At 35.5% G+C, this 11,752-nt stretch overlaps 1 protein-coding gene across 4 annotated transcripts in view; it reads right to left on the bottom strand.

Moving 5' to 3' along the window:
- Window positions 1-8,200: 8,200 nt before the first annotated feature.
- CCDC178 (coiled-coil domain containing 178) overlaps window positions 8,201-11,752 on the bottom strand; it is a 294,180-nt gene continuing 290,628 nt past the window's right edge. For 2 of the 4 annotated variants that reach the window (XR_003902446.1, XM_029921894.1), the window contains exon 18: window positions 8,540-8,611. Coding sequence is in view for 2 of the 4 variants with exons in the window: in XM_029921892.1 (XP_029777752.1) it covers window positions 8,471-8,611; window positions 9,321-9,395 (216 nt within the window). In the remaining 2 variants the exon portion in view is untranslated. Of the gene's footprint in view, window positions 8,612-9,320; window positions 9,396-11,752 lie in introns of all 4 variants that reach the window. The other 2 variants (XM_029921892.1, XM_029921893.1) reach the window with 2 other exon arrangements.

The raw sequence follows: 11,752 nt of genomic DNA, 5'->3' as shown, positions 1-11,752 counted from the left end.
TTGGTCTATCTGTCAGGTTGATTAGAGACAGTTTATGTTTCTGAATCAATATGCCATGTCAGCCTACTAGGAAGGCACAAGAGTGCTAATATAAGTTTGCCGAAACGAGTAGAGTACAGTAAAAGCTTGGATTGTTCTGCAAGTGTTCTGCAAGATGAGCAAACATTTCTAATAAATTTTAACTTGATAAACGAGTGATGTCTTGCAATATGAGTGGTATGTGATGCTGAACATCACATGATCACAACTAGGCCAATGGTTTCTCTCTCTTCTCTCCATGTCTCTCGTTGTAGGATTGTGGGTGATTGTCTCCCATACTCAGATGCTCAGTCTCAGGCTGCAGCGTGTGGCAGAAATCAGTAACTTTTCAGAACATTGGAAAGTGCCCACAACTGGCACTAGTGTATTTTTTGTCATTTCAAAAAATGACTTTTCCATGAAACTTTGCTTCATTCTAGGTCAGGCTGCCTGCAGATATAGACCCTTTCCTCTGCTGCCTTATTGCCAGTTACATTAAACACAGTAGATGACAAGTTATATTATTAATACTGTACTAAAGTGACCATCTGTGTGAGCATATACAATGGCTCCCATGTAGGAAAAGGTTGCAAAGAAACACGGTAAGAGAAAGGAGATGATTATGGTGAAAGTTAAAAAGGAAATCATCAAGAAGTATGAACAAGGAATGTGAGTGGCCACTCGCATTCCTTGTTCATACTTTGTTCGTTATAAATGCCAAGTCCATTGCTTTTATGTATGCATCTCATCTGCAGAGGAGAAGGAGGAGAAAAAGGAAGAGGAATTCTTCATTTCAAATGAGATTAGGGAGATGTGGGGCACCTGGGTGGCTCAGTCGGTTAAGCCTCCGACTTTGGCTCAGGTCAGATCTCACTTTCGTGGGTTCGAGCCCCGCATCAGGCTCTGTGCTGACAGCTCAGAGCCTGGAGCCTGCTTCCGGTTCTGTGTCTCCTTCTCTCTCTGCCCCTCCCCTGCTCATGATCTGTCTCTCTCTGTATCAAAAATAAAAATTTTAAAAAAACATCAAATGAGATTAGGGAGATGTGTAAAATGTGGGAAACAGTGCAAAATTTTGTAGAAAAGCACCACCCAAATAAGGATGTAGCAGTGTGAGTGATGAATCTGTTCAAGACAACCCAAGGTCACATTTCTGCAAAATCCTCAAAAGGAAGCAAAATCATGTGTCATTGGATAGATTCCTTATTAAAGTTGAATGAAAAGAAAAAGATTCCATTGAGCCAATAGATAGCAGTGACTCTGTTAGTAACAGTGAAAGTCTGGGGCGCCTGGGTGGCTCAGTCGGTTAAGCCTCCGACTTCAGCTTGGGTCAGATCTCACGTTCGTGGATTCGAGACCTGCATCAGGCTCTGTGCTGACAGCTAGCTCAGAGCCTGGAGCCTGCTTCCGGTTCTGTGTCTCCTTCTCTCTCTGCCCCTCCCCCTCTCATGCTCTGTCTCTCTCTGTATCAAAAGTAAATAACATTTAAAAAAATTAAAAAAAATAGTGAAAGTCATTCTACACAATAATCTTCCTCTCTCTCTTTTATGGCTCCCACACTAGCCATAAAAGTTCTCAATTTTTAAAATTTATATTTTGTATTTTCTTTATTATTTTATTATATTACATTATTGTAATTTTTATATGAATATTATTGGGCTGTGGAATAAATCATCAGAGTTTCCATTATTTCTTATAGGGAAATTCACTTTGATATACAAGTGCTTTGGATTACAAGCATGTTTCTGGAATGAATAATGTTCACAAACCAAGGTTTTATTGTATAGGACAAAATATTCTTATACAGAGATTATATGTTTATTATGTTTAAAGCTATTTAGAAAGGGGTGCCTGGATGGCTCAGTCGGTTAAGTGTCTGACTTCAGCCCGGGTCATAATCTCTTAGTTCATGTGTTCGATCCCCATGCTGGGCTCTCTGCTGTCAGCACAGAGCCTGCTTTAGATCCTCTGTCCTCCCATCTCTCTGCCCCTCCTGTACTCTCTCTCTCTCTTTCTCTCTCAAAAGTAAATATTATAAAAATGAAGATATGAAGAAAGCCAGAGAATGAAAAAAAAATGTAGGACAAGATGAAATCTTCTTAGGAGGGATGCATGTCACAAAAGCAAGTTTATAATGTTATTCTGAAGTAATTCCTAATTCACTGATAGTAAATACTGTATGTATGGACTGATACATAATGAAACACATAAAGATTAGCATTTTTACTTTTCTAAGAAAACTGGTACTGGGTAATGGACAGTCAGTCCTATAATACTGTACTATGTATGTATCTGTCACTGAAATCACCATTATTTATTATAGTTAATCTCTGTATTAATTTCCTCACCTCTGTGAACTTTTTGTGCCTTATTAATTTTTTCCCCATGCATAGTAGTCTCTCAGTAAACATTACTGAATGAACAGGTGAATGAAGCTACATAATACTTATACCTTACTGACATAAAACAGAGGCAATGGGTGGGCTGAAATTTAATAATTTTTACTTTCATGAAAATATCTAATTGTGCCAAATGTTCTTAAATAAGTGGACTTTCAGGGTATTATAGTTGAATGGCATTTTAGGGGTTTTTTTCATTCTGTAGAGAAACATTTCACAATTCATTTTTACAACATAAAAACATAAAAATGTATCCATTTACATTTTGACTGAGAAAAATAATAAGGTTTCCAGTTCTTTAAATCCCAGTTTGCAGAAGCATTTTAGTGTATAATCTCTCTGTGTTATATTCCAGTTTACTTGTAGGTTTTCCTTGGAAGGCTAACAGAAATCTAAACTACCTGCTTTGCTGCCTTTATACACTTTGTTAAGCTGTGTTCTCACAACTCGGGAGATTAAAATAAAAAAAATAGTAAGGCAGTTTCACAAGAAATAACTATAAGTTGATTTTTAAAAATTACAGAGGATCTTCATGGTTGCAGACAGAAATGAGCACTTTAAAAGGAAACTTAAAGTAGTAAAAAACTACAAAGCAGCATTTAAATTACTTAACCCAAAGATTTTTTTTAACAAGGCAATAATAAATTTCCCATGGATTTCAATGACTTAATTATAGAGAAGTACTGTATGTTTTAAACTGAAATAACACTTTATATGCTGCTCTCTCTTCAGATGAAGAAAGGCAATGGCACTCAGTTTCATAACGTTCATCTTTTCTCTGTCCTGGGTCCCAAGTGCCATCCCTACCCCTATACGTTTGCCAAAGTCAAACCAACTTTCCTCCATCATAAATGTCGCTTTCTTTCCATTTTTCCCCAAAGAAAGAAAGAAGGAAAGTAAGAAAGAAAGGAGAAAGGAAGGAAGGACGGAAGGAAAGAAGGAAGGAAGGAAGGAAAAAAGGAAGGAAGGAAGGAAGGAAGGAAGGAAGGAAGGAAGGAAGGAAGGAAGGAAGGAAGGAAGGAAGAAAGGAAGGAAGGAAAGGGAGGGAGAAAGGGCAAGCCTCCTGGAATGAAATACTACATTCACTTAACATATCTTCAGTGGCAACTAGTTTTTACCTTTCTTTGATCTCAGAGCAATCATTAGCCTAAGGAGAGTCCTCATGTGGAAATCTGTCTGTTTCTGCTTAGCTAGGTGCTAAAACCTGGAGTCCCCCAGATGAAGAAACCATTTGTTTGAATTTGAATAAAATGACATTCACAGAAGCTATCAGAAGTCTGTGAAGGCCATCCATTCTTCCAGGCATCTGTGATCAAGTCAGCCTCTCTGAAGTGATGGATTACTATTAGAGCTATCATCCTGGGAAACAATGAATATGCTACCCTTCATGGCAAAGGAGACTTTGCAGATATGATTTAACAACACAGAACTTGACCTGAGGAAATGATTCTGGATTATCTGGGTAAAACAATCTAATCTCATAAATTTTTAAAACTGGAGCATCTTTCCTGACTGAAGTTCAGAGGATGTGAAGGAAGACACAGGACAAATTTAAAGTGAGAGCAAGACTTGACACCCATCCTCTCCTTTTCCCCATTGGAAGATGGAAGGAGGCTACACATCAAGGAATGCATGTAGCCTCTGGAAGGTAGAAATGGCCCACTCCCACAGCCAGAGAGAAAACAGGGACCCAGTTACCAGAACCACAAGAAACTGAATTCTGCCCACAATCTGAAACAGATCCTTCCCTGGAGCCTCCGAGAACACATCCTTGCCAATACCTTGATTTTAACCCAGTGAGACTCATTTAGGACTTCTAACGTACAGAGAGAGGTGTGAGATAAGAACTTAGTGTTATTTTCTAAGTTCACACTAATTTATTATGGCAGCAATATAAAACTACCATGGTGACTCAGGTTTTGTGTTATGTACCAGACTTACAAAAGTTAATGATATGTTGCATAGAAACTAACTGTTTAATGATGGAAAATCAAGCATTGGAGCATCTTTTCAATAAGTTCATTAATAAATGAATTTTTCAAACTATTAAATAATTCATTTATTTTGTATAAAACATTTGTTTTCTGTCAGTATGTGAAGTAACTGATAGCATGTCAATCTCTGCTGAAAACTCAATTCTAATGTGAGACAGGACATGCCATCAGCTCCCAACTGAATGTCTGCATATGTTAACTGAACCAGACGGATTAAACCATCATCTCTATTTTGGAATGCATTTATTCACTCACTTGACCATTTATTGATTATATTTTAAAGGTCTATTATTAAAATAGTGAAAAAATTTGATAGTTCTATGCTTCTCCATAATGATTAAGTATAAACTTAAGTACATTATGAATGTCCTATTCTCTTACATACAAAACTTGCCTAGTTAATAACTTTTAAATGATTAACTCATCTGCTGATAGCTGATCATGCAAGTGATTTTGAGAAAATGTTCGCTTTGAAAAATCCTGTTTGAATTACTAGGAATTCAACTTACAATAATAATGATAATAATAATAAAAAGCCCTTCTTTAGAGACATTATTTGTGTGAGATAAATTACCAAAAACAAAACAAAACAAAACACAGCAAATAAAAAAAGACATCTCTGCCTGTTACCAAGTTATTTTTTTTCCTTCTTAAAGCTGTTCTGGTTCTATTTCTGCACAATTACTTCTGAGCTGTCAGTTGGTGTGGAAATAGCACAGTAACGTTTTCTTCATCACACTGGCAGCCGGGACGCTTGCCTCCTCTTCCCACATGAGAGGCAGTCACTACAAATTAAGATTCAGGTCTGGCCACAGAGAAGACACCAATCACTGTAACTTCTGATAGGCTAAGAAATTGCTGGATGAATATGTTTTTAAACTTTCAGATATATTAACCAATTATTACAAATATAAACATTGCTGGATTTCTGAGATAATTATACAGCTTTGCATCTATGTACATAATACAAGGAGAATAAACTAGTCAAAATTGCTAAAACATCTGAATGGCAAAATATGTTTAAAGAAATATTATTGTAGGTGCTTAAACCTGGAATACACATTCAATACTCACCATAATTCTATTTGATTAAAAATGCAAAAGTTTTGCAATCAGTAGATATCCTTTATATATATCAACTCTAGTTGATAGTACCAACATTTTTTAAGTGGCAATACCAATTTACCTTCCCAACTGAGGTACTTGAGAATTCCTGTTACTCTACATTCTTACATATTTTTAAATTTTAGCCATTTAAATAAGTATTTAGAGACAAGTCCTGGTAGCTTTAATTTGCATTTCTATGATTATTGTATTGACTGCCTTTTCATATGTTTGTTGCCCATTTGTATAGCCCTTTTTGGGAAGTGGATTTTTCAAGTCCTTTGCCACTGTTTTCTTAATTACACTGACTGCCTTTATTGCTTTGTTAGGGGTCCTCATTCATTATAGATGACAGAACTTTCCTGGATCTGTGTATCCTAAGTATTTTTTCCTAACCTGCGGCTTATTTTTTCATTCTTTAATGGGGTCCTAATCAATGGAAGTTCTTAATTTTAAAAGAGTACAGTTTATGAACTCTTTCATGGTTGGTACTTGCATCTTATGTAAAACATCTCTGGCAAGTCCAGAATATTCTCATTAGTTCTTCTCTAAAAGCTTTATATACCGTTCACAATTATATCTGTAATATAGTGGACTTCATTTCTATATATGTTGTGAAAGAGAAGTTCAAGATTATTTTTTTAGTATAGATATCCAATCACTGATTATCATTTTTTGAGTTAGCACCAATTATTTTCTAATACATTCTCATCCTATTTTGGTGGTATCTTCTTATAAATCTAGAGTCCATGTTTACATTCTGGGTCTGTTTCTGGAACCTGTATTCTACCATCTTGTTCTCTTACCTTTGCACCAATAGCACACTTTCTTATACGGTGGCCAAATAGTAAATCTGGATACCTGGTAGTGTAAGCCTTTAACTTTGTCCTTTTTCAAGTTCATCTTTACTATATTACATATTTCAGAATATTCATGTATCAATTTACAAAAATTGAGTTTTTAATTTTGATTCCATTACATGTGTAACTTAAAATGGGAAGAATTCACATTCTTTAAAATTTGAAATATCTAATTCATAAACTTAGTAGATCATTCCACTTATTTAAAATAAATATATCAAATCAAATAAAAACTTGATTTTTCTCAGGAATGTTTTGTAGTTTTCTGTGGAGAATACTTATACTACTTTTGGTAGATATATACCTAGGCATTTGATCATTATTCAATTATGAATAGTATTCATTTTAAGATTTTAGTTACTAGTTATTTATGGCTAGTGTATGAACATACAATAATTTTTTATTTATTTTCTATCCACTGACTCCTCCAAATTCATGGGTTAATTTTAGCATTTGTCTGTAGAGTCCATTAGATTTGCAATGTATAAATAATGTTTTCAAATAACTGCAGTTTTTAAAGCCATTTTTCTCATGTTAAACAAGCTATTTTCTATTTCAAGTTTGCTGGTTATCATGAATGGCTTTAAAATTTCACAAATCTATTTAGATTATTATTTGATCCTTTTCTTCCTTTTACTGCTAATGTGATAATTCATGTTTACTGAAAGTTTTAAGATTGGAAATTGTTTTGATTTGGGGTAGGTCAAACACTCCCCTACCCAATTTTGCATGTTGTTAGCTACACTTTCACATTCTATTTTCATCCATGGATTATATATAAAAATTTATTTAAGTTTATTGTTAAATTATTAAATTAATATAAGGACAGCAGTAAGATTTAATGGGAATAACAGGTCTCAAAATCTACTGCGTATTAGCTGTGTATTATTATTATTTTCTATTCATGAGAATAATAAAATTTGCCCCACTGCCTAGCAGGTGGTTATAAAAATAGCTGAATGGAAGTGAAAATCTATGGTAAACTATATAGGAGGAATACTAATATAAAGTTCAAATGGCCAATTATTATGTAGTTCATTAGAGTTCTATTTAATAGAATTATAATGAGATATGTAACTTCAATCTTCTTCCCTAGTACTTTTATTTTTCTTGAACACAAAAGCAAGGTTGGTCTACTAATTTCCTTCCCTAAAATATTCCAAAGTCCTAAAACTGGCAAATGAGAAAGTTTCAAATCAGTAAGTCTACCAAACTGTTGTATGAAGCATATCAAATACTTAAGCTTTCAGAAATTCATAAGTTATATGTAAAAATTTAAGGTGCATATTAAACCTGGTCTTTCTTATATTTTGATAAGACAAAAAAAACCCCACACAATTTGCATATGACTTGAGTCTAAATATAGCTTTCTAAAATGAGCTCTGTGAGGGGCCTGGGTGGCTCAGTTGGTTGTGCATCCAACTTTGGCTCAGGTCATAATCTCATGGTTTCTAATTTTGAGCCCTTGCATCAGGCTCTGTACTGACAGCTCCGTCTGGAGCCTGCTTCCAGTTCTCTGTCTCCCTCTCCCTCTGCCCCTCCCCCACTCGTGCTGTCTTTTCTCTCTCCTCAGTAAAATAAATAAACATAAAAAATTTTAAATGAATTCTCTGGCCTCTACCTACTCGGACCGGTAAAAGCAGATTCCAAGCTTCTCTCTAGTACCCTACATAAAGAAAACGGACTGCTAAACAAATTCTTGGCTCCACTTGGTTAGACAATGTCATATGCTAAGTTTCTTCTTGTTTTCAACCTCCGTGCTATTGAGGAAGAAAGAATAAGTGAAATAAAAATCAAAATAGAAGCTAGATGATCATGTCCCATTTAATCCCGCTAATTGTGTTCAAAAGTTAGGTTTCACATGAAAAAAATTAGTTACAAGTTTCTTTTTGGACTTTTCTTTCTCTTTTATTTTTCAGCTATGTAACTTTTATTTATTTATTAGGCAGTCTGGTGATGGATTCTGGAATAGATGATGTTTTCCTCAAAGATAAAGTGAAGAACTCAGCAGAAGAGCGTACAACGCGGAGTCACACTGGCTATCTACTGCAGGATTCACTTTGTTAGCTTTCATAGCCAGTTAGCTTTAATGTCCGGTTCATATGAATTGGGGGAACAAGATCAGCACTTGGGCTCCAAACATCTTCCCTATTACTATCGCTCCATTTGTTTTGGTGATTATTCCATACCCTACGCGAGTACGTATGGCCAGGACAAACAGAAGACGGTGGGAGAATTCCTGCATTTCCACAGAGAAAAACACGTGAACATCAAAGAAAATCCATGCTGATTAAAAGGTATGCCTATTATAAATGAAATAACTAAGCCATAGGCTAAGTTGACGGTGACAAACACTTGTGATTTTATTCCTAAAAACCAAGGGTTTAAAAAAGTGTATTTGTTCATGTATTTATTTATTTACAAAAGTAAGATCATAGTCTTCGGTGAGAGGCCTCCTTTATAAGAGAATTCCTAAAACCCAACTCTAACAAAGCAATTCTTTTCAATTCTCCCTAGAATATCAAAATACAAAAAAAAGCCCACACTCAACAAGATTCAAAGTCTGCTGAGAGTAAACCTAAATCAATTAAATTATTATGTAGTTTTCCTAGAAATAAAAATTCAAGAAAATTGTTCTATACTCTTGGGCACACTGATTATTTTGTGCAACTTATCTGTTAAAAATCAATAACCCTTAATAATGTTAAAACACATTTACCTTTATAGTAACAAGGTAGATATTTCTTTTGTTGGACTTTGATGTTTGGGCAAAGAGACTTAATGACTTGTCAGAGGCATGACGTTTCTTAAATAATTTTAGAATAAGTTGGGGTAAAATTCATAAGTAAATAAAAATTCCAAAATTGATAAAATAATTTGCAAGGATAATAGCTATCTTAAAATGATCACAACTACCTACCAGATCTTACCCAGATGAAATTCATTACCTTGAAATTCGACATCTTGGCAAAGTCTTCATCACTAATTAAAATAATAGCAATGGAAGAGCATCTGCAATTACTCTGTTTAGGATAAAATTACAAGGGCTATAAATCTCCAAGCTCCAGGGCAGAAACTGATCACCAGCTGGGGTGAGAAAGAAATGTCTACCTATTGTGTAGTTTTGCAAAATTAGGTACATTATATGTTTTACTCCCTCAGAAACATCTGGCACAGGCTTCTATTTGAGAGGCTTTTGGGCTGAATGTAAGAGACACTACTTGGCTAAGTTATAGAAATTGCATGATTCCAATAGATATAATTATAACGTAAAATTCAAGCGGTTGCCAAAGGAATGCTGAATTCTTCAACTTAATGCCATTGGTTAAACTTCTTCCCCAAATGGTGATTACAGATGTCAGGTAGAACATAAGAAATTCAAAAGTATTAAAATTTTGGTGTTAGTCCCTTGGTCATAAAACATAACATAATATAGACATACTTGGTAGTCTCCACAGGGAAAACATTTTTTTAAATATTTTAAATATTTATTTTTAAGAGAGAGCGAGAGCGAGAGAGAGAGAGAGAGAGAGAGAGAGAAAGAGAGAGAGAATGAGCAGGAGAGGGGCAGAGAGAGAGGAGACACAGAATCCAGGCAGGCCCCAGGCTCTGAGCTGTCAGCACAGAGTCCATCCCAGAGCTCAAACTCACAAACTGTGAGACCATGACCTGAGCCAAAGTCGGATGCTTAACTGACTGAGCCACCCAAGTGCCCCAGAGGGAAAAAAAAAATTTTAAAACAGAATGCACTTGGACTTCGAACTATTAGGGGAGATTGACAAGGGAAAAAAAAGAATGCAGCAAATGATGCTCTAAGATAGCTCTTCTGCCACCCCCATCTTTGCTACTTAAAGGAAGAGGCTGGTTTATTTCCAGGCAAAACAGATGCAAACCCGCAGGAGAAAAGAACCGGAAGATTCCTTCTCTCTTTTAATAGGTAAAGTGAATAAAAAGGAAGAGGGGGAAGAAGTCCAGATGCCAGAGAAAGTATGCAGCACAGCGTTCTGCCTTGGGAATGCTGTCCAGGACAAATCCTAGTGGTCCAGATCACCACATAAAAGCCCAAGAATATGGGAGAAAGTAGTTTGGGGGCTGGACGGGAGAGAGTCCAACAAGTAAGAGGGACACTGCAATAAAAATTGGGCATTGTGAATTCTGAAATGGCTGCTAATAGTTAATAACCACTTACTGGTTATTAATTGATTAAAGTTAATAGTTAATAATAAATTTACTGATCTGTGCTCCTAGGTTAAAGGAGGCCTCAGAAAAATCCAGAAGCAGAATATGAGACAAATAGCTCTTCACCACATTCATCTGTCTTCCATAAAAGTTTTAAATCACAAACTTGGCAGTTGTAAGTTAAACGGAACACAGCTGCAGTTGCTTTATACATACATACATACATACATATATATACATAATTTAAATACCTTTAGGAGAGTATCTTTCCAACATCCTAGTCCCTGATACTCCTTAATGACTTAGTACCAGTGCATTCATATCAGGAAATTGCACTCACAGACGGACGACAAAAGCATTAATGCTTACAAATAGTAGTATAAAAGTATCATGTTTCAATATAGTTCTAAATATCTTATATAATTTGGTTTCTTTTTTTGCAATGTACTATACACTGAATTTGTTTCAGCTTTATTGCAAAAAAATCCTATGAAAAAGCTGTTTTGTAGCATCCTTTTTTCCCATTAGAAACAATAGTAATAGCAAGTTCTAAAGCTCCTATTTCTCATTACTCTGATCACCTTAATATTCTGTGAAAAACTCCCCAAATTTTGAGTTTTTCTTCAGCCACAGAGCCTATAATAGAATTCTGACTAAAATGTGAGTAGCCACTGGACAGAGACAGTATTTCTCTTCATACATTATCTCTGCAAGGTTACATTTGTATAGTTGGGCTATTTTTTTTTTCAACACTCCATTGCTGATGGTCAGTTCGCTGCTCATTATAGACCTCAGATGGGTTCCTGCTGCACTTTTATGTACTTTCAAGGAATTAGTGCTTTTGTATCAGTCCAGGCACTTTCTCAATTTCCTTTGACAGAAATCTGCTAACAGCTATTCTTTAGGATAAGTGCATTCTAAGTAGTCAGTATAAATGATAGCCATATGATTGCAAATGCGATGATTTCTAAAACTTGTGGTTTATTGTTGACATCAGCATTTATGTCAACAATAGCCAAAACATGGAAGGAGCCTAAATGTCCATCACCTGACGAATGGATCAAGAAGATGTGGTATATATTCACAATGGAGTACTACATGGCAATGAGAGGGAATGACATATGGCCCTTTGTAGGAAAGTGGATGGACCTTGAGGGTGTCATGCTGAGTGAAGTAAGCCAGGCAGAGAAGGACAGAAACC

Source organism: Suricata suricatta, chromosome 14 (assembly GCF_006229205.1).
Source record: "Suricata suricatta isolate VVHF042 chromosome 14, meerkat_22Aug2017_6uvM2_HiC, whole genome shotgun sequence".
Lineage (NCBI taxonomy): Eukaryota > Metazoa > Chordata > Mammalia > Carnivora > Herpestidae > Suricata > Suricata suricatta.
Note: the sequence above shows the minus strand (reverse complement) of the source record. Positions and strands in the feature narration are given on the sequence as shown.